General features: G+C 35.9%; 1 protein-coding gene across 13 annotated transcripts; it reads right to left on the reverse strand.

Moving 5' to 3' along the window:
- Window positions 1–242: 242 nt before the first annotated feature.
- Window positions 243–23,173, reverse strand: LOC140792308 (probable ion channel CASTOR). Of its 13 annotated transcripts, none has more exons than XM_073143223.1 (16): window positions 22,682–22,821; window positions 21,567–21,884; window positions 20,161–20,329; window positions 19,990–20,045; window positions 19,705–19,799; window positions 19,226–19,297; window positions 18,054–18,656; window positions 16,470–16,652; window positions 16,253–16,312; window positions 15,970–16,173; window positions 12,489–12,737; window positions 9,854–9,952; window positions 6,954–7,148; window positions 6,723–6,815; window positions 5,448–5,702; window positions 243–1,116 (listed from the first exon to the last, which is right to left on the reverse strand). In XM_073143223.1, exons 5-16 carry the CDS (start codon window positions 19,792–19,794, stop codon window positions 898–900), a joined length of 2,322 nt encoding a protein of 773 aa, XP_072999324.1. In that variant the 5' UTR covers window positions 19,795–19,799; window positions 19,990–20,045; window positions 20,161–20,329; window positions 21,567–21,884; window positions 22,682–22,821; the 3' UTR covers window positions 243–897. The 13 variants fall into 13 exon arrangements, 12 of the variants coding, with proteins under 12 accessions (XP_072999324.1, XP_072999322.1, XP_072999323.1 ...); XM_073143221.1 differs by having other exon boundaries at window positions 19,702–19,799; XM_073143222.1 differs by lacking the exon at window positions 21,567–21,884 and having other exon boundaries at window positions 19,702–19,799; window positions 22,682–22,813.
- Between the last annotated feature and the right edge of the window lie 73 nt (window positions 23,174–23,246).

A 23,246-nucleotide genomic window follows, 5' to 3' on the forward strand; every position in this document is an offset into this window, starting at 1 on the left:
ATTCAACAACTTAATTAGATTAGCAGAACATAACATTCCTGACATTAGTTTCATTGCCACAACAATACCGTCTCCATATTTTCTCATGCATAAGTTTGCTAACTGAACCCGCTTGTCCTAGTGACAATCGGATTAGAAGAGAAAAGGACAGTCGAAAATGCCTGTCGAAAAGTGCACTAACAGTGAACCAGTAAAAGATAATAATTGTACTATTTTGAAAGTCCTAATCAATCTGTAGAGTCTTTTATCATTATGACCTCTTTTAGCATTATTTATTAACTACAGCTGCATACCTCAAAAACAGCAATTCTTTACAATATCTCATCAGGTCCTAAATCTCACTCTTAATACACAAGGTCTTCTATATTTCTCCTCAACATATAGGTCCTTTTCAAATAGGCATTCAGTAGACACCTATTAATCATGTTCAACTATGTACAAAAGAAAGCAGCTATTAATATCTCTTAAGCTGCAAGCAAAGATCCTGGGCCTTCTCGTCCCATGTCAACCAATGTATAACTATTTTTACAGGGCAATAGCAACTGCTGATAATACACCAACAATTCACTTTAGCTGTATGAGAGCTCGCACATGCAGTTGTATGTTGATTGAAGTATCCCATCCTACCAGAATATATTTGGAGCTCAATGTAAAATTCTCTACCCCATTGGATAAACTGAGATTGCTTTGAAATAAGATCCATGAGTAGACCCTTTTACTCCAAGTGCTGCTACTTATATATGCGAGCTCTTATTCTTCTGGTTTCTGAGCCTGTGGTTTGTTTCCGTCAATTAGGAAGTTGCTTCGTAGAGACTTTTGCTTTTGGTCTCTGAACTACCTTCAATTTCTTCATTTTGAACATCACCTCTCATTCATGGACCATCTAGCAAGGTTATTTCATTCTTTCTCAGCTATGACAACAAAAATGTCCCTGGATGACCACCTTCGCCGTACACCCTTGCCTGGAGGATTGATGATGGCACGCTCAGCATTTTCAAGACGGTACCCAATTACAATCTCTTTCCTTTGTCTAGCACGTAAAATAATTTCAAAGAAGTTCATCTCTTCCTCCTCCCGAAGGTAGAGATCAGCAGACCGTATCTGCATTTCATTTCCCTGCTAAGTGAAGTGGTTAGTCGCAGAGTACTAATCATGCAAGAAGAAATTTAGTGCAATAGCTGAGTATAAATTGAATTAGTAGTTAAAAGCTTAGACTAAACTTAAAAGTGTTCTTCTGTTTGTGTCTAGTTTTCTTGCAGACAAATCTCTTGGTTAGTTATATGAAGGAAAGAGTGATTCTAGAAGGAAAGCTAGTCAGTACCTCTTTTAGTAGCAGTATTGCTCATTATGTAATGCAACTAATTCACTACATGTCAACCACCTTCCCCTTATTTCATCAGTCATGTACTATAAAATATGAATCAAACTTTCACCACACTATAGCATCGCAAAACTTCCCTGGTAAAAGAATAGGGGGATGGGATTTAAGGATTACGTGTTAAAGAAGTTCAAGTTTAGTTTCAATGAAAATGTTTATATGATGCAGTGCTCACCGCATACGTGGCAGTTGAACATAATGATGGCTGACCATATAGCATGGTCTGAACATGTACACAATTAGAATTCCTTGTAAGCAATCTGGTTTCTAATGGAAGAAATTAAACAATGTAAATAACTGCTGAGTTATCATGAAATTGTATGCTTAAAACTTTAAATTAACAAATTAGGATCACACTAGTCATCAAAGAGGTGATAATAAGTCTGAGTATACTAAATTTATCTCATAATTTCTTGTGCTTAAATGTGTACATAAGAATAATATGTATGCACTATAAAGAAGGATGATGTTTCTACCATCTTGATTTTGTGGCAATCACCTTTCTTCTCCATAACTCAACTAATTATAGCAGATTACATTCTTTGAAATCATTGTGCGCTATGGCCAATAATTGGCAATACTAACTCATAATTGCTTAAGAGAAGACAATATATCGAAAGCTCAACCATAATAATGGAAATGTCATTGAATAAAGCATTCTTAGTTTGAGGTGAAGGGTCAAGACAAAATTATCATAGAAAGATAATACTTCCTGAAACAAGATATCCCGAAAACAATGATGCACTTATGCAGCTGAATATACTATTTAATGGCACATTCTGCTATTGACACATCACATATCATGTCTGACTAGAAAATGGAGCTACCAGGCAAATCAGGGAAAAGAAAAGTAAAACAAGCTACTGGTGATTACTCTTTAACTTGCAATTTTCAGTTCAAGCTTCATGACTTACTTTTGCCCTGCTAGCCATAACTTTACTGATCTACAAGATAATTACTTGGCAAATAATTATTGGTAGTACCACCATGAGGACTTCTTATTATTTCCTAGTTCCTAAGAGACTAGGAGCATATGACTACCATGACAGAAGATTTATCCTTTTTTCCTTTCATTCCCTTTGAATATTTAGCATCCTTGTCAAGTTAATGTATGTACTGGTAAGCATGAGTTTCAGTATTCGGCGCCACAATTCATGCCAAATATTATGTACTATTTTCTATGCCAGCATGGGTCGTACCACTTAAATCCTTGCTGGTAAGAGCACATGCATGCATACATATCCTTGAACTTTTATGCACACAAACTGAGAGTTTTTTATCAAACTAGCCCTCTCCCAAACTGTATTTATCAAACTAGACCACACCCCAAATTTAATACCAAAATAAGTATGTATTACTATAGCCGTCAGTAAAACGCTGATAAATTTAGCGTTTTAATTTTAGATGAACTCAACGTCTTATCCTCTAATTAAAACATTGAACTTATCAGCATTTTATTTTTAAATAAAAATGTTGAAAAGTTTCGCGTTTTCCTTTTTTTAAAAATGCTAAACTATTCGTCATTTTTCTCAACAAACGATTGAACAAAAAATTTTAAATTAAAATTGGGTCCATCGTTCTTATTTTGAGATTTTGTGCGCAGTCAGCTACAGTCGCAATGCTATTCCAACATAGATGTTTTCCATATCTTCATAATGATATATTTTAGGAACCAAAATGGATAACTGAACAAAAAATTATAATGCTCTAAACTTTTTTTGTAATATTTTTATCTATATTTTTCTCATTTGAGGTCCAATTAAGCTATGATTAACTCTTTCATCTTCGTAATGATATATTATATGTCCAAAATAAACTATTATTTAAATTATGCCCTAAAATTAACTAAGTAGTTGACCTTTTAAATTATTTTTCTTTGATAAACACTAAACAGTCGAGCATTTATATTTTCATAAAATGCTGAACTTTTAAGCGTTTTCTGTTTACATAAAATGCTCAACAATTCAATGTTTTATTTAGAAAAAGATAAAATAAAATTTCATAAACACTGAAATAATTCAGCATTTTTTAGGTGAACTTATTACCGATATTATTTTTTTAAGTAGAACGCTGATTAAATCCCTTTTGATATAAAATTTAGGGTGAGATCTAATTAGGTATATAAAGTTCTAAAAGGGCTATATTGGTCAAAAACTCCACAAAATGAATGCTACAATGGGATGGCTTTTTTTTAAAACTTTTAGGCCTCGTTCACATCTGGAATAAGATTGAAATAGGAATAGCAATTCTTATTTGTTATTACCAAAACCCATTCACTTCAAGAATAATTATCTATGATGTGATATAAAGTGAAGATAGAGAAGGAAAAATTACTAAAGTAGATTGATGGGATAGATGAAAATTAAATTGCTATACTCTATATATGCAATGCTCGGGTGGGGCGCTAGGTGTGCAATGCTAGGGCGAGGTGCTAGGTATGCAATGCAAGGCCTTATGTAATGCTATTAGGTATAAAATGCTACGATGCTTGGTATATAAAACTAGGGCGATAGGAATGCAATGCAAGGGGGGGTGCGGACAGCATATGCAATGCTAGGGCGAGGCACTAGGTATGTATTGCTTTATATTTTATCGGTACATATGCAATGGCTATATATAAAAAATATTATAAAAAATTATTATATTTTATAGTTGATAGAACAAAATTTTATTCTACATGGAAAACATGTTTTTCATTTTATCTAAAAACATGAGATTATTAATATTTACACTTTTATATATTTATAGGCGAAGGGAAGATTTGATTAGGTTAATACATAGTTTAAATAGTGAATGTATTATTTTATCTTTGAATAAATAATTAACACAATAACATATTGCTTTATTAATATTATACTTTTAATATTATTAGTACATATAAAAAAAAATTAATAATAATAGAATTGATAATTACATTTTTATTATATCAAATTAGACTATATATTATTAAGAATTTTTTAATATTTCTATTTATATTTTTGTATGCAGATATTCAAAACTAATATTTAATAATAATAAATAATATAAAATGTACTTATTTTCACGTAATATTAAACTATTGATATTTATACTTTTTAATTTGAATTTTATTTATTTAGTGTAAAATAAAATCATTATAAACATCAAATTATAAATATATTTTTATTTTATCCAACTAAATATTATATTATTAAGCAATTTTGTAATATATAATTAATTTTAAGAATTTACTATTAAAAATAGTTTTTAATAACAACAATAATAATACTTAATATTATTATTATTATATGATGTGATATTATATAGGATTAAATACATTCACTATATGCGCAAAATCACTTTATCCCTCTATAATTTAAAAAGTCTAAAATTAATCCCTATACTAATGAGTAAAGTGAGACCGTTAATATTTTTGTCAAATTTAATTGAGCATCATGACTATTTTGGTCATTCAACGTCATTATCTCAAAAATCTACATGTCTTGTCTAGAAAGCATGATAGGGGTATTTTAGTCATTTTGGCATCGTTCAATTAAATTTAACAAAAAAATTAACAGTCTCATTTTAATCATAAGTACAAGGGCTGATTTAAGACTTTTTAGAATATAGGAGGGTAAAGTAATTTTAGGCATAAATACAGGATGGTAAAATATATATAACCATATTATGTATTATAAGTGTTTAAGAGAGATAAAGTGATAAATTATGATAAGATGTTTAAAGAGGAGAGAATAGTAATAAATTATGATAAGACATTTGAGAGAATTTATAGTTAAATCAAAAGTAAATTAGTAATTGGGTTAGTGTGTGGTATAAAATATAATTTTGATAAATAGTATTTATATTCTAGAATAGGGTTATTATGATATTTAGTTGTTATTCCGGAGTAAGAACTTGTATTATGAAATTAGGAAACAAGATATTCTAAAAGTGAATGGGAGCTTAGTAATTATGATCAAATTGGAGAACAAACAACTTTCTTTGCAACTTCACACAATTTAACTTTTTGTTGTTATAAGCTTATAATAGTATCTTAAAGATAGAAAGCCTTATTATCTAAGTACAATAATGTTAAGAAGAAATATTGTACCTCTTCTGCAAATAGTTCCTCCAATACATCATTTATTTGGCGGTCTTCTGCAACCATTGCTAGCGCCATGCTCACCAGTTCATTTGATAAAACATAATCACTGATCTTTGACATGGACAATAAATTCTTTGTCCTGGGATCCAGAATTTCACTAATTATGACAGATTTAACAGATGCTTGCTGCATTTCCCCAATCCAAGAAACTTGGGAGAAGCTTCCTCTATGAAGGTGTGAGACCACAGGAAGTCGCTTTGCCTGCCATTAGACTTAGGAAATTTTCAACTTCAATAATAAGCATATCTGACATCAGTAACCACGAATGTATTCTTTCTTCACAAGATTACCTAGCAGTATTTTGTTCCATCAATAAACATTTCAAATAAAGAACTAGGCCAAAGTAAGGAACTTAATTCTCTTCAGTCAGCAATCTAATAACTAAAACCAGGAAATTTTATCAGATAAAAGGGCCAGATGCATATGAATGACTAAAATAGTAAGAGAGCCACTTTAAATTTCAACTAACAGAGCTACATAGCTAATGTTACATATGATATTAGACCATGCTTTAATGTAGTTCTCTATTTCTCAGTTTCTGTTTATTTAAGAAATAAAGAAGGAACGGCACTGTCAAATTGCAGAAAGACTTCAACTTAATAAAGTTAAAATATTCTAGATGGTAACTTTTACACTTCGGTGAAATTATATCCATATAATATCTATAATGTTCCCTGGGCATAACAAACTGGGTCATGCATTCATGCCCGTTACATGAAGGGCAGGAACTTGAACATATAAATGACCACTTGATCTATCTATTTAAGCACTCTTCTGTTTGTTTTGTGCCTTCTTTAAGTTTATCCTTTGATTACTGCCTTGCCTGGCCTCATCTTCTTTATGCATCAGATTTTAAAAAAAAAAAAAACATTAAATATAGCTTCTCTCTTTTAGTCTTTTTAACTAGAATCTTCTTATTAGTTGCTACAAATGGCCATGTGGGAACAGAAAGGAAGGGATTAGGGTGAAGTGGTAAACAGCCTCCGTGAATTATGAGGGAGAAGACAACAAAATATCAGCCTCATAATGGTTATATTAGCAATGATAAATTGAGAACACCTTCAGCAATCACACAAATAGTTATCAGAATACACAGCAATGCGAGTGTCCTCCTAGTGACCTTGATAACATGAAGAACTTATAAATTATAATAAAAATACCATGTGAAGAAACACTAACAAATGACGTGTAGAAAAGAAAAATAGATTTCCTTAGATGAACCTGAATATCTCTGATGAGCAGCAAGGTTGCAAGAGACCTTGAATCAGCCTGTATTGCTGAATCTTCAACAGATTCATCAGCCAAAATCAAAATCTGCAAGTATTTTCCACCAATAAGCTCAATAATTAATGCTGCAGTATTATTAAAGTAATGAGCCGACCATATTATATATGACTGACTTAGAAGTTTAAGGCATTAAATAGTATAGGAGTTTCATTTAAAGTAACTTACTGAATTAAATGATTCTAGGGGAAGACTCTCTAAATTCCGACGAATGACTGCATTTCCCTCCCGGTTGACCAAAGTTATATTTTCAAGGCGACTTAAGTCCAGACCACCAGCTTCTAGCTTTCCAGCCCTCTCGTTCTCAGGTACATCATTAAACATCCACAACTCTGATCCTGGTGCTAGAAAAGCATCCAACACCTGAGGAATACATTTAACGACCTAAATTTTCTCAAATTTTGTTCTGAGGACCTCAAAAACCATATGCAACAACGGAAAATGCAGAGACCATTAATACCCTGATCCATTTAACCTAACTTCATTTGTTAGTAGCTCAATTTCAGCATATAAGAACAAGAACTTTGTTTGAGAAATAATTACGCAGCTTTACAAGGAAAACTATCTTACATAAGGTATTTCTGGTGTATAAGGTCTCTGCCTTATGGTCCATCAGCATTAATGACTTAGTCTGCTAAGGGACCTCAAAGACCTAGTGAAAAGTTTTCTAAAGAGCCTCACAACCAAAATGCATTGAAAATGGGTTGAGAAGTTGTCTAAAAGAACTATTTGTATACATGGTGGTACAAGCAATGTATGCCAGACATGGTATGGGGAAAGCCAAGGTACTACATAGCAAGGATGGTTGTGACACAGGCACAGCACAGCACGACACATGCCGCAAGAGAGGGAGAGAAAAAGATAAGGATAAAAGGAGACTACTCACCTTCACCCTTCACCACTCGCCATCAACCTCGTCGTCGTCCTCATCATTGCCGCTCACCATCACCGCTCGTCGCCGCCCGAGCTTGCGCTGCTTGTACCCAACACAGCTATGAGCGGCGAGCAGCAAGAGACGACGAGCTCAATGGCAAGCAGTGAAGCTACTAGGAGGGGTGTCGTGCAGCATCTCTCATGTACGCAGCCGACACAGTAAGTGTTGACTAGAATCGGCACGGCTATCATTGCCACTATCACATAGTGCCTATTCAGTGTGTGCGCATCACGAATGCAATCCATCATAGAGATAACCACAATAATTTAGTGTTGTGATCCGAACATGATGTGGATGGTGGAAAGGGCTTGGCAATGGTGAAACCGGTTCAGGGCTGAGACATATTTTAGGCAGAACTTTAGAATTCGATTTTAGACGATCCAGCCATTGGATGGACCTGAAATTTGGGTATGTTGTCTCTCTTGAAGAGAGATTTCCAATAAACTCAAGATCGTGAGTATCAGATGGGTAGATAGTGAGATATTGATCAAACAGTGGACGCTCGTCGGAGATGGCAGACCAGCTTGGGCTAATCTCTAGAGTTCTTTGGAGATTTCGTGGGTGGAGGTAGTAAAAGGTAGGTTTAGGAAAGAAAGGAGGAGGAAGGAGGAGATGGGGTCCGATCCTTGAAGGGGGGAGGTGGCTTGGAATGACGAGGAGGAAGGGCGGCGCCTCGGTGGTGGCTAGCAGTGGCAGCTAGGATAAAGGAGGGGTAAGAGAGAAAGGGGGTTAAAGTGCTAACTAGTAAAAGCTAAGTTAGGGTAATTCTCCAATATCCCCAATATGGGTGCTCATCACACTATTTGATGGCTATTCTAGACCTAAGTCAGGTGGGCCCATGACTAAGAGTCTAATACATAGTGCAAAATTTAACATAACTCAACCTGTCCAAATATCTCATGACTCAACCCAGCCTAATGCAGAAAATAACAATGCAGGAAATAAGATAAAAATGACTCAATCTAACTAACTAGTCCCTCCAAGTCAGCTCATAAATTTAAATATAATAAAATGTGAAAACATATGATAAAAAAAAGTAAAACACACAATAATCAAGAAAGAAAAAAAGTAAAAGACAACTTCTGAAGACTTATTTAGGTTTTCTGCAGAACATCATAGCATAGTAAAGATCCCTTCGGAACTTCCAGTAAGCTAATACAAGAAACAAAAATTTGAATTGCATAAGAATGGATAATAAAATACGCACGCACGCACAGGAGACACTGGTGCCCAAGTGTCTTATGTCGCTACTCATTGACATATCACACTTAACCGACTTATAACTAATTATAAGTTATAAAACAGAGTAGGCGGCTTGCTTATCATTAGGCAGTTAAGGGGCTGCATCAGCATAATCAGCTGCATGTTGGTACAAATAGATAAGATGTCCTTTATATCATTATTTCTTTTCAAACAGTGCAGGAAATGAAGAAAAAAAAAGTACAATGACTGGAAATCTGCAGCTAAAGGATACCATAAAATTTAACAAAGTGCAGATATATTAAAGGACAGAGAAGAATTTCCCAAATCCACTACAGTTAACTTACATAAGATAACTAGAAATGGCTATATAAGAATATAAGATAATACAAGGAAGTCCAAGGGATTTTTTTCTTCTACTTGGTGAATCCTTCTCAAAAAATGGGATTTTAACTTCGTGAGAGCATCAAAGAACTATAATTACAATATTTTCAATGCAACACAAGATCTGCCTCATGATGAAGAAAATCCCCTACCATATAATTTCCCAAGAACCTTTGACCACAGAACTTAAAATAAAGGAATTTTCTCATTTTGCACCCCACATTATGTGTTTCTTGAGGTTCATACCCTATCTTTTTCACTATTTTTATTTGATCCCTGCATTTTCCATAATATACCAGAAAAAGAACCCCTCAGCACCCCTCATATTGGTCAATAAATTTTCAAAACACACCCATAGTAGGGTGTTTTCTGTGATTTAACTAAAAACATGTAGGGGTGGCAGGTAAAATTAACCATAGTGAAAAAGACAAGGCCTAAATCACAATAAACACATAAAGTATGAAAAATGAAACATTTCCTGAAATAAAAACAGTGCAAGTTCCTGAAACAGAAAAAGTGCAAGCATCACTCTAGATCATCATAAAGTTACCATAATCATATCTTCCATATCTCTGCGCCAACCACAAAATAGTATATTTTCTGGAGATTTTGGAAGAACAAAATCTTTGGGAAGATAGCCTCTCCCGACCTGCAGAATAGATGCAAAAGAAAATGGAATCAGGGGTTCTGAAGATAGAACTTACCACTATCATATCATCTATATCCCGCCGCCATCCACAAAGTAGTATCATCTTGGGCTGTCTTGCAGGGTGAATAATGTCTATGTAAACTGCCTCTTTGACCTGAATGATAAAATTATTTATGCTTCCATAGGGTTTAATTATCTTAAGTTACACGTTTTGCAGATTCTGTGGGATTAAACTGACGTGGAAAAAACAAGATCTCCTTGACAATAAGCCAAATTGCTTTCCTTTTCTTTGTTAGCAAAGCACAAATATTATACAGAATAATTTTTCTCTGGCACTTATATTTCCATGTTAAGATACAAAGAAAATTCTCACATCCACTTATCTTAAAAACATATCTTAAATTTTAACATCAACTTCACATAGAAAGGGAAGTTCCATGCGTGAGGCTATCACCAATTTAGGAAGTTAAACTAAAAAGGCACTAAAACACTGTACAACATAAGTTCTAATAAGATTAAATTTACGAGGAACTATATCTAACTTACTGGTTCTTGTATTTCCTAATTTACTCCAATACTTTAAAGTCAATGATGACTGTGCCACAGGCACGGCACATGCCACGGCACATGCCACGGCACTTGCCACGGCACTTGCCGACCGTGCCGTAAGAGAATAAGAGAAAAAGGTAAGGGATACTCACATTTGCCATTGTAGTCACCGTCGCCATCGCTGATCCAGATCCGGATCCGAACCCGCAACTTAAGTTTTTAACCCTCTCCCGATCTCTCTCTCTCTCTCTCCTCTCTCAGGGGCTAGGGCACGAAGCGACGGCCACAGCGAGCGGCGACGAGGTCAATGGTGAGCGGCGATGCTATTAGGAGGGGTGTCGTGCGGCACCCTCTTGCCACGTGTCGGTACGCCGCCGGCACGGCAAGTGCTGACCGGCACGGCCATCCATGCTTTAAAGAAGTATTGTAGGAAACTAATCTAACAATGGACTTGAGTCTGACATAGATCAGCATATTCTAATTTGAGGAAATTGAAAAATGGACCCTTATAAAGGTTTTTATGATACTGAATTCCTAGTTTGTTCCTTATAAATGTTAATAATTTCTCAATCAATTTTACACAGATAGTCCAATAAGAAGCTGATATTGTTGAGGTGGTAGGCACAATTTGATTAACATGATAAACATGAAAGCATGGATTTCATGTGCCAAGTGGCATGTTATTTGACAGCACCACAATCTTGACATTACGCAAGGCATGCCAGACCATGCCTAGAATTCTGTCAGCATGGTACCATGCTTCCTGGCACATAACACACATAAAACCTTGCATGAAAATAATCAAATGTTAATGTGTTAACTTGAAAACCTTATTGCATGTTCCACTGCACATTCTTTCACAAACTAAGTGAATGTGCCAGGGCATCCAAAGATGACCTGAACATTCTTGAAATGTGAGAGCACCTGCTAAGTAGTAAGAGCCTGCAGCTTATAGAAAATGTATACTATATGTATCTAAGAATCACTTGATAAAGGAAGTTGGATAAAAATACCCACAATATGGTTGTGTGTCTTGTGACGAGGTGTCATAAATGAAAGTTGGAATCCTTTTAAAGCACCCTTTCTTTCAGATGCATTCCCAGTGAAATAATAGAACATGAGTTAAAACAATTCCAAGATGAAAATTTTGTACAACCAAGTCATAGTCAATTTGTGACCTTTTTGTAAACTGCAATACAGTTGATAGCAGTCTTCAGCTCTGAAATTTAAAATTTCAACCAACTTAAAAAAAACTCAACAGAAATGTACGTGTTTTAAGAAATAACAAGCAATCTGAATTATCTAACTTAAAGTGTTCTGGTCAGAGCTTTGGCAAGTCTGTTTTGTTCCAGCGAAAATTAAAGAAGATCAGGTTGAAAGTTGAAACCATTTTTAAAGCTAGACCTAACTGACAAACAAGAATTATACAAGCATAAACTACAATGATATAAATTAATAGATCTACACATCAAACTGAGTCAACTGACAATCTTGGTATCATCCAATAAAAGACCTAAAGATATTAAAGTTTCCAGACCTCGGTTTCTACAAGATTTTATATTGTAGTTGTCTAAAAAAAATAATTTTTTAAAGCACCATGAAATTATGATAACTTGATAAGGCACGTCTGATGACATGAATCAGAACATAAGTAGGCAAAACTAGATATGCGTGAAAGAGATTTAGTTGTGGCTCTAGTTCTCCTAGCAGAAGATAAAGAAAAAGAAAGTAGATAAATAAGAAAATGACAAGAAATAAATAACAAACAAATACAAAAAGAGGGAGAATAGTCTTTGTATGATCATGGCAAAACGTATATGATGAATATAGCTCTTGAAATAAGAGAAAGCACTACCCAATATTTGGATAATCTAAATTTCAGTAAACCTCCTGGGAGGTACAGAAAATAAGAGTCCTAATAATTGATAGTACTGACCAATTGGACATATTCACTAATGATATTGATTTTCTAAAATAAAGATATCACCTTAGGCAACGTTGTTGGTGCATAGGTATCATCATCTTCAGCAATTACTAGTATCTCATCCCCCTCTTGTAGAACATAGGAATCATCAGGATTTAAAATGATCTTTCCACCATAAGATGCCACCTTTATACCACAGGGAATGGCATCAGGAAAACTGATTAGTACATCTTCAAAGTGCATTCCATCCAATTGGGGCCATCTTTTGATGTAGAATTCACAGTTTTCAAACCCAAGTATATCCTCCCATATCTGTCCAAGACCATTTACATGTTTAAATAACAATGCAAAGCTACAAGGAAGCAAGCATGAGAAAAGGATCTACATAAGAACAAAACTTAGGGCCTCAAAAGAAGCTATCAACACTTTGACAATAAAATCACGTACTTTGAGTATAAATGTTCAATCATTAATTTTAGATCCTTTTTCACAAAAAAAAACAAGTTTGCTTATTGCTTTTCACAAAAACAGCCCACTTTTACTAATTTGCATATCTTTGCTGGATGAAACTATTCTTATTTTTCTTTTTACAAAATTGACGTCAATCCTCCCTCACTTTTATTCTCCTCCTCCTTTCTTCCACCTCTTCTCTTGGTATGGTGTCCACTTTAATTGGCAGAGCCCTCCCTCCCCTCTTCTCCTTCTTTCCACCTTCTCTCTCTTCTTCCCTTCTCTTCCCCTTCCGTCCTCTCCCTTTTTTCCTCTTCCAACATCTCTTTCATTGTTGTTGCATCGGTTGCATCGGTAGCATGACGACTACCATGAGGACAGTATGACAGGCACTAAAGCACAAGACAACGACTATAGCAGCAGGACACCTCTACATCCAACTGCTCTGAATCCATTGTAGTGTGGCACCCTGGAAGCAGCCATTGTTCTGCCCCTTCTATTGCAGAGGCAACAATGGGAGAGAAAGAAGTCAAAGAAATGAGAGGAGAAAGCTGAACATAAGACAAGAGTAAGGAACCCATGATGGAGGAGGGAGAAATCCACACATCTACGGCCGTCCTCGTCAGCTCTACACTCTTTGTAAGAAATGGAAAAAACAATTAAAAGGTGGTCACGAGTTTTTCAGTCGAATCCACATTGAAATCATAATTCAATCTCTCTCTATAAATAAAAACCCTAATTTCACCTTCTTCCCTATCTACAGCCTCTCTCTATCTCCTCCACCCTCCTCCCATCTTCTTCTTCTTTTATTTACCATCAGGACCACTTGTGGGAGCAAACCATCGAAGCACCATCGGAGCACTGCCGAAGTAATTGGAGTCCACCACTCTTCTCTTTGGTTAGTTCTCTCCCACTCCTTAAAGTTAATTAAAGTTTAATATGTTAGCTTATAAAATTGGGGTTGCGACTTCACCGATGAATCGTGCCACCGCCCGGCGGCTTCGAGTCGAAGCCGCTTCGCCACTGAAAGTTTCACATCGTTGACCTCGTACTAAAGGTGTTCTCCTTTGGAGCCCTCGTGGCTTGAGTCACCGTCGGCCATGGATGGGAGGCCTTCCACCACCGATCACCTTGACCGATCTACCCTCTCCTCGTTCAGGTCATCGAGACTGCGAGGAAGGCGTTGGTGCGGTCGGTGGACTGCCGGTGATAGAGATCATCGGTGATCTCTTTTAACTTCCTCTTCTTTTCTCTCTCTCCCCCTTTCCTCTCGTCGATCTCCTCAAGGAAGACGATGTGGTCAGGCTCGGGCTCAACCCAAGCTGACCTAATTAGATTTTGGATTCAAGTCTAGATTTCGAATCTAGAAGGCTTGACCCAAAACCTAATAAGTCATGAATTGCAGGCTAAGCCCATGAATAATAGTGGGTTTGGACCTTAAGCCCAAACCATTTAGTGGGTTTTAGTAGGCTGCAGACCAGCCACAACCCAGCCTAACCCTTTGGGCTTAAATTATTCTATTTTAGCCATTTAATTAGTTTTAAATTTTAGAAATTATGATATTGATTAAATTAAAATATGTTATTTGTTTACTATTAAAGGTGGTGATTTTTTCTAGCACGTGAACTAGATATTTCAGTCATTTGACCTAAACTCAGGTGAGTGGATTCACTTAGATATTTATTCATCTTTTACTTTGTGTTTTTTATCAGATTGTGTATTTCTCTATGCAAATTAGATATCATATTTCTGTGTGCAAAATATATGTCTCAATGCATTGTTATACTTCGTGCAAAATAGCAATTTTAATAACCAAAAATTATAGTGAAAAAACATAATTGATATTTTGTATAACTTAGGAAATAGTCCTACCATAGATCGCTTGCGACTTTTCGTGGTTACTCAAGTCTACTTGAAAGTCCAAAGAAAAATCTTATTTTAGATCGCTGCAGTGATTTTCTCTCAGGCGGGGTTAAGGAACAATCTAAAGTTAGATAGAAAGACTTCCTATGGTAACTCTAATTTCTCTTAATGGTTAGAGGAAGAGACGAAGTGAGTATATCACATAGTGACACCTCCTAGTGACCCTTAAGTGAAGAGACAAAGTGCATTTATCACATAGTATCACCTCCTAGTGACCCTTAAGTGAAGAGACAAGGTGCATTTATCACAGTGTCACCTCCTAGTGATCCAAACTAGATCAACTATGAGGAAAAGACCCGAACGTCATCTCAAGATGACTTTTAATTGATGTGGATCCATAGGGTATTGACCAAATTAAGACGATTAATATTGAGAGAAATTCAGCATATTGACCTGAAGCATGTTATGAGTTATGATTTACGCTATTATTACCTGTGTTGTTATTATTACTATTGTTATGAACATGCTTAGTGAAATTGTCATTTTATATTGTTGAATTTGAATTTATTTAAAGTAATCAATTTTGAATTTATTTGGTTTTTAAATGGATTCCACTCACTAAGCTATAATTGTTAGCTCATGGGATCTCACTTCTAACATTTTAAGTACCGGTCAGTATGGCGACTAAGCGAGAGATGCACCAGGACTCCACCTCCACTCTCTAGCCCTTTTTATCTTTCAATTCTATTGGTCTTTATGTTTTAAATTATCTGTCAATTCAGTTTAATTAGAGACACATTAGTAGTGACATTGGTTATTTACATTATTATCAGATTACATTTAGTGTAGTCAGTTATTCATATCAAATTCTGTCATTGTGGACTTAGCGAAATTATTTATTAAGACTTTGTATATCTCAAGTGTATTGAGGTATATAGTCGGTCATAATTTTAAAATCAAATCACAACAATTCTTGGTTTAATACATATCTCCCCTCTTTCATTTCGTGTATAAGTCTTGTATTCACTAGATCTTGAATTTCTAAATTTGCTTTAAGGTTTTTTCTACTTTACTAGAAAATGTAATATATCCTTCATTTGAATGTGTCGCTACCTTTATTTTCTTATTAAGCACATTCTCCATAAAAGAATAAACAAATGAAATATATAAAGTCTTGGCTTTTTTATCCATAATAATAAATAGAAGTAGTAGTGTATCATCAGAAAATTACCTGAGCAAGGCCTGGTTGACGAGCACATTGTATCATCAGTCGACCAATAACATCATGTGCAACAACAGTTTCAATAAGATCCCCACCTACAAGTTTAACTAATACCTCATTATCAAGATCACTAAGTTCCACCACTATATGTCCTCTTAACCCTTCTTTAACCCCAGTTAAGCTCAAAACAGTTCGTAAAGCTCGTGCATCACTCTGAAAATAAACCATGCAAAGGAATGATCAGGAAAATGGCTATCAAAAGTCTGATATATTCAATTTCCAAGAGGACTACCTGGTCAGCATTTCCATCCTCAGCTAAAACTACAATTGCACGAGCCTTAGAAACAGACACCTTTCGTACAAAATGCCAATTTAGTAGGAATGAACATTTGCAGAAAAAAGAATATCATGATCACAAGTATGATCCAGCTGAGAAATATTTTTGATGCTCAAAGAGATATAAAAAATAGAAGGAACCATAACTAGTTCACAAGTTCTATTAAGCACACCTTTTTCAGGTCAGCAAGAATTAGAGGGCTTCCACTTCTGCAAATTACAGATGTCCCCTTAAAGTCGAATTCCATTTTGGCAATATCTGATTCCATTTGCTCCTTGTCTCTCTCAGCCATCACTACCACAATGCCACCACTCAAACTCTCGTTGGCTATAGCAAGTTGATTCAGTAAAGACCCCTGTTTCCAAATAATAAAATTTAAATCATGTTCTAAACTTAGATAAATATATGCATAATATGATACTTCAGATGTGTTCAGCACACAAGTAGCGGTGTCTATTAAACAAACTCAGTCTGGCCATTACATTGTTCAGGATCAAGCCTGGTTGGAGTTATGTTGGCCTGGCCTCATACAGGCTTTGGGTCGAGGCTCTTGCCAAGCCTGAGATATGTATATTTGGCCTCACCCAGGTCCGGAACTTTTCCCAATCATATATCATGCCATAATCTAGACATAATAAAAGTGAAAGAAGAGGGCAAACTAGAGAATGACAATAAGCATTATCATCTATACGTTAATATCATCAATTTAACAGTGGTGGGAAAGGCGCTACAGTCATAAAAAGAGACTACATTGGGAGTTTTGGCTGACTCATGAACTTGAATGAGCATCAAATTGTTAGAAAGGAATGGTGAGGAACAGGAAACCTGCCTGTGAATAGGCATTTAAGGTTGCTCAGCTAAAGACGTGCATCTTGATATGACAACAGACACAAGCAAGAAAACAAACATATCCAGGCAGTATAAAGTATATTATATATGTGCATATTTGATTTGTCTATGAATGTGTGCATCTTTGAGAGGAAAGAATGGCATCTTATAACATCCAATAAAATGGCGTCCACTAGGCATGCTAAACCTGGGTAGCTCTAGTAGTTCTTATTGTTTGATATGGATGGTAAGTATTTATATATAATGATTAGCTAGATGAAAATTAGAGACAGTCTAGGAAAATAAATTGGTGACACTGTCCCTCTTCACTTATTATGACAGGTTCCTGCTCTCTATAAACTTTAGCATTGGAGTAAATAAAATCAACGATGGCACGTGGCACGGACCATGCCGACCACCAACTGGCACGGCGCGGTATATGCCCCGGTATTTGCCCGTCGTGCCGTAAGAGAGGGAGATAAAAAGGTAAGAGACTACCCATCTTCGTCGTCGCCGCTCGCCCAAGCTCGCACCCCGTCGGGTGTGCCCCCCCCGCTCTCTCTCTCTCTCTCTCTCTCTCTCTCTCTCTCTCTCTCTCTCTCTCTCTCCCTCCCTCGGGCTAGGCCACCCGACGGGGGTGCGAGCTCGGACAAGTGGCAATCGACAACAACAAACTCAACGACAAGGTCGATGGTGAGCGACGAAACCACTAAGAGGGGTGCTGTGCAGCACCCCTCGTGCTACGTGCTGGTACACTGCCGGCACGGCCATAAATAAAATTACATAGTTTTTAGATCAAATGAATAAAATGACGAACAATATAGTAGAATATGAGATCAACAAGTGAAAACATAGAAAAATCAGAATTCTCCTTATAATCAAAGGAAATACTGCATGAGGAATATAATACCATAGGTTTGAAAATTACCAGCTTGTCGCTCCAACCAAGGATTAGTGTGTGATTCTTTTCTACCACTTCACTTTTTCCCTTCCTTAACGAGTCAAACTTCTCAGAAATTGCATCAGAGACAAGCCCAAGCATCATGGCAAATATCAACATTCCACCAAAACTTATGCTGATTGAAACTAACTTAGGACCAACACCAACAGAATTTGCATGATTGCCAGAATCAGCTACATAAGTCCAAGACAGCCACAAACAGTCTGCAAAGCTATCATCTGTTACACCAAAAAGTGCCAAACCACCAAGACATATCAGCAACAGAGTTGCAAATAGTAGAGCCAAAGGCTTCGCATATGGATGGACTGATAAAAATACATCCACACGATAAGCTAACTGCTTGTTTAGGGGAACTTCTTCAGACTCTGCTGGCTTCCTTAACATTGACAAGCAATCAATATACTTGATAATAACTAGGGGGATGGACAGCATAGCAAGTGACAACAATATAGAAGAATTCTTTAGACTTTTGTACATGTAACTGCTCTCATGTGATACAATCTCATCAATGTCCAAGTATGAATCTACAAGACGCGACTGTAGTCTTGATTTGATGACGACAAGCTGGTCCTGCCAAAGAAAATGTCTCCAGTAAAACTAATTGGATAAAGCTAAATAATATTATCCTAAATTTATATATTTCTACTCAATACTGCATAACCAAAAAGTTCTGCTGGAATTTCAAATCTAGAGACTCCTGATTGCAATTATTCCCCAAAAATGTATCCTTTCCTCCTGATAGAATGTTATAACATATCTGAATGTTTACAAGAGATATTTTCTCTTAGTGAATCAACATATTACAAGAAATCAGAATTTTTTGTGTCAATTATTTCCATTTAAAAGACCCCTCCCACCTCCTTGCTGTTTGAAGGTTCTCAAGTCTCAACCATAGCCACAATACAATCAAGACATAATAGTTTCTATAAAACCAAAAAACCTAGAATGGAACATATAGAAAAAAATTGCAACATAATGGAGTTAGCAAACCTATATCATGGTAATGAAGAAGCTACATTCCTAGATCGCTGTGTTGACAGTAAGAGCTCATCTACCATCTCAATCTTAGTAGTTTGGCAAAAAGAAATTTCTGACAAATGGAAATAAATAAACATAGGAGATAGAAAATGTTCATTTACCTGTAAATCTATAACCTGGTTCTGTAATGAGAAGTTCTTGTGCAGAAGTGAAGCAAAGCACATGATAATGAGCTGCAATCATAAATTCAGTGTAAAATAACAAAACAAATTACTAAAGTTAAAATTGAGTTAACATATAACTGCCTGGAAAGAAGAACAAACAATGATAAATGCAGCTGGCATCAGTTCATATAATTTGGGCACAGATTACAAAAGAAAATCCATAAGTTGACCAATGAACTATTATCCTGTCTTCAGTAAGTATCTGCCATCAACAAGATTCTGGAAAACCATATATAGGCAAATATTGAATTTATTTCAGAGATTCCATATAGACACTAACATTCACAAAGAATAACTTTATGTGAAAAAAATAAATGATTTTCTTCAGTTTTATGATTTAATAACAATCAACCAGTTAGATAACGAATGCTTGAAACTAATAGATAACAATAGATTGTATGTATAAAACATACCACCTTAACTTTGCATCGAAGCTCTATTGATTGGATTAATGGTCTACCAAGACTTGAATGAATTGAAACTAATTTCTCTCCGTCTATGGACATTATTCCTACATATGGAAAAAGAAAAACTCACTAGTAATGACAAAATAGGAGTTGGTGTAACAAAAAGAACCTATTTGGAAACATGAAGAACACAAATTATTGCTCATAAAATCTCCCAGATGGCATGTGATGCAGAAATAAAGAAGTCTACCCCTATGAAACGCCGATATGGCATTTAACCTCCCGTACACATACCTGATACATTTTGGATATGATTCACGTACGTCTCCGACCCATATTGGATACAGCTACTGAGAATCCAAATTTTAAAAAAAAAAATTACTGGATACTGTGAGGACTGAGAATACAGCTTAATACACTGGAATACGACAGAGGGATATAATAATGTAAAGGTTCATCCATTACCTATTTCATGTGTTATATTTTGAAGGTGAAGTCTGATGTTGGAAAGGCAAACCTATATCAGCATTATAATATTGGTGTAGCGGGTGAGCACCATTATCCATGTTATCTTTATCAAGTCACAACATCCATGTAGAAAGGTAGGGCTCCGCATCACTTCAGCCCTACAACCCTGAATGTACGAAATTTCTACAGTAATGATACTCGGCATTCTATTATTAGCTACAAATTACTAAAACATCTGATATCCAACACTAGGCTGCTAAGTGCTTCACTGCAGAAATCTGCTTGTTTTATTTATGTCAAAAGTAGCAAGTTAAAAGCTCCACAAAAATATAGATAGAACAAGAATTAATACTGGTTGTAAATGGGATAAATATATTTTTATTGATTTATTATAGGTGTATCCTTGTAGTATCCATATCCTGTTTTTTTTTAAATTTGTCGTATTCTTGTATCATTGTATCTCCATATCATATCCATGCTTCACAGGTCTGCCCTTAAAAGGAAATCCTAGAAGTCTCCAGTTACTCGCACTAATGGAACATCCACTCTCATGTATTCATTGGACCTATAAGTAAGCCCAGATGAGGAAGTATAGGAAACACTTAATACATTATGGATAAAGCACGCATGTGCCTTTTCTCCTTTTATCTCTACCAAGAAAAAAGCAGACAGTCACTAATAGTATCTGAAATGTTTAATATTCATAATCACAACTCCAACAGAGCAAGGTAGATCAAGGCAGCAGTAACAAGGTTACAAACTAATAATTAATAAATACATGGATATATGATATCAGCCATATCTAACTAAAATGAATATAGAAAAATGATATAATTGTATGTGTCAATGTACTTGGACCAACTTGCCATCACATCACATGATACTATCTTTATTCAAGCAATTAAACCACTTTAAACTTGCAAAAGTAGGAATCATTATGTATCAGATTAAAACTCAATCGACAGGAGGCAACAACAATTCAGTATAGCTCAAAATTAAAAGAATGCAACAGCTAAGAAGCCTTGCATTTTCCATATGCCTTTTGCAACTCTACAGAATAGGTTTCTTTGTGATCCACCATCATAAGAAATGTGCTAATCTTTTCAATAATACCATGAAATACCAAAATCCAACAGCCTCTGCTTCACAGCAGGAACCAGTATCAGAATACTTGCAAAGCTAAATCTAGTCACTCTTCGAATAATTTTCCTAAAGTATCACGATGTGTAAAGAACCCTACAAGACTACCTTGATGATCAAGACCACATTAACCTAAAACAATCAGTAAAAAACTATATGCGCTTTGTCCGGATAAGAAATAGCACTTCTGTAATATAACTGCAGATAATATCTGACAAGCTAGGTACCAAGTATGCATGGGGTATGAGATTCCTACTTTTTACCTTCTCATTACTTCTTATCAAAGCTGCAACAGTACAATCTTCTCAAATAGCTTTGTGCTTTCTAAGTGCCCAAATTTGAGATTTCCATATTCTATAGTTCGTTCTCGACCTTTCAAAAATAAAATGTATTTTGAAATTCTCATCTATAGAACACATGTTGAATTCAGCTTTGGGATGGATCACTCGATTGCCTAGCAAATTTAATCGGCTCTTGTACCAAACTTGATAAAGAAACTTTAAATCAAATAATCCTCCTCTCCTTCCTCTTCAATCTAATGCACTACACCAGTCAAATCACACTTCCCATCACCACTTCACCTAAAAAAAAGAGTAAAAATCTAACATCATGGCCCGTTAATAAGCTGAGAGGGCAAAAAAGGCAATTAAACCATATAACATTGCAAAGGGTGAAGCAAAAATCTTATTGGAGAATCTTCCAACTGGTTTTACATAATTGCCCTTGACAACCTGTTTAAGTTTCATAATTGCGACAATATTATTTAGAATATCATAATCGATATTGAAATCATAGGACTCTTTCAGAAAATGTCATTATGGCCTATTTTGAAGTAGCATTTATGGAATATTCTAAATGGGTGATTGTTAAAGTTAGCATATGTAGGATAACCAAAATACCCTTCTTTTTGAAGTTTAGAATGTTTAATATGTCTCATTAGGAATAAAGAGATATCAGCACAGTTGGATCTTGATTCAGATCCTCTTGTACTATAATACAGGTATATAGTTTTGGACAGGTTTCAAACAATCTTTAAAGGAACAAATAATCTATTTCTCATCTCGATTAAGTTTTAACTGTTGTTAGTAAGAATAAACTGACAGAAGAGCATTTTTAAGGAATCCAAATATTTTAATGGCAATTATGATACTTGATCTTGCAACTATGAAAAAAAGAATCCCCCAAACTGCAGCCTAGTTTCACGTGTTTGACTGACCAGCAAAATGACCTTACTCGATTCAAAAGTTTCCAACTCGCAACCGTTGCTAAAATAGAGACCGACAAATTAATAACTATGACAAAACCGAAAAAGAAAGACAACTTTTTTTCTCTGGGGAATTAAGAGAATTCTAACAAATATCTCAAAATTTTCACTAACCGCCGTGGAGACCGCCGCAGGCCATCGGATCTTCCCCGCTCCCAAGTTCACACCCGTCGAATTATGCTCCATTGCGCTCTTCCGAGAGTCCGATCTCGTCTTCTCATCCCTTTTCAAAGTGACATCGAAGCAAACCTTGCGGCGGACCCCAGCATACCTCTGATCCCTCCGAGGTATCGACGGCGGTGGAGGCGGCTGGGATGACGAGAAAGATCCAGACGATAATCCCGAGGCTGACCTCGCCAGCAGTGGCGGCGCCGCCGGAGGCCGCTGCGACCTGGAATCGCGGAGGTAGTGCTTGGAAGCCCTTCTGGTGGAGGGGAAAAGGGAGGGCTTTCTAGGTTTCGTTAGGGTTCGGAGAGGGGAGAGGAAAGGCGGGGCGGAGGGGAAGAACCAGTCTCGGTGGAGATGAGGCGGCGGCGATGGCTCCGAGTCGAAGGAGGACATGGAGGGAGTTAGGGAGAAAGAAAGATGAGAAGGCGGCCAAAAATTTGGCTAATTTTGACTTAATACAGGTCTTTGTCTGAAGTCCACAACTGAAAAGAAAAAAAAAACAAAAATAGAT

The sequence above is a fragment of the Typha latifolia genome, chromosome 7 (genome assembly GCF_019914945.1).
Source record: "Typha latifolia isolate L0001 chromosome 7, TyphaL0001v2, whole genome shotgun sequence".
NCBI classification, from domain to species: Eukaryota; Viridiplantae; Streptophyta; class Magnoliopsida; order Poales; family Typhaceae; genus Typha; species Typha latifolia.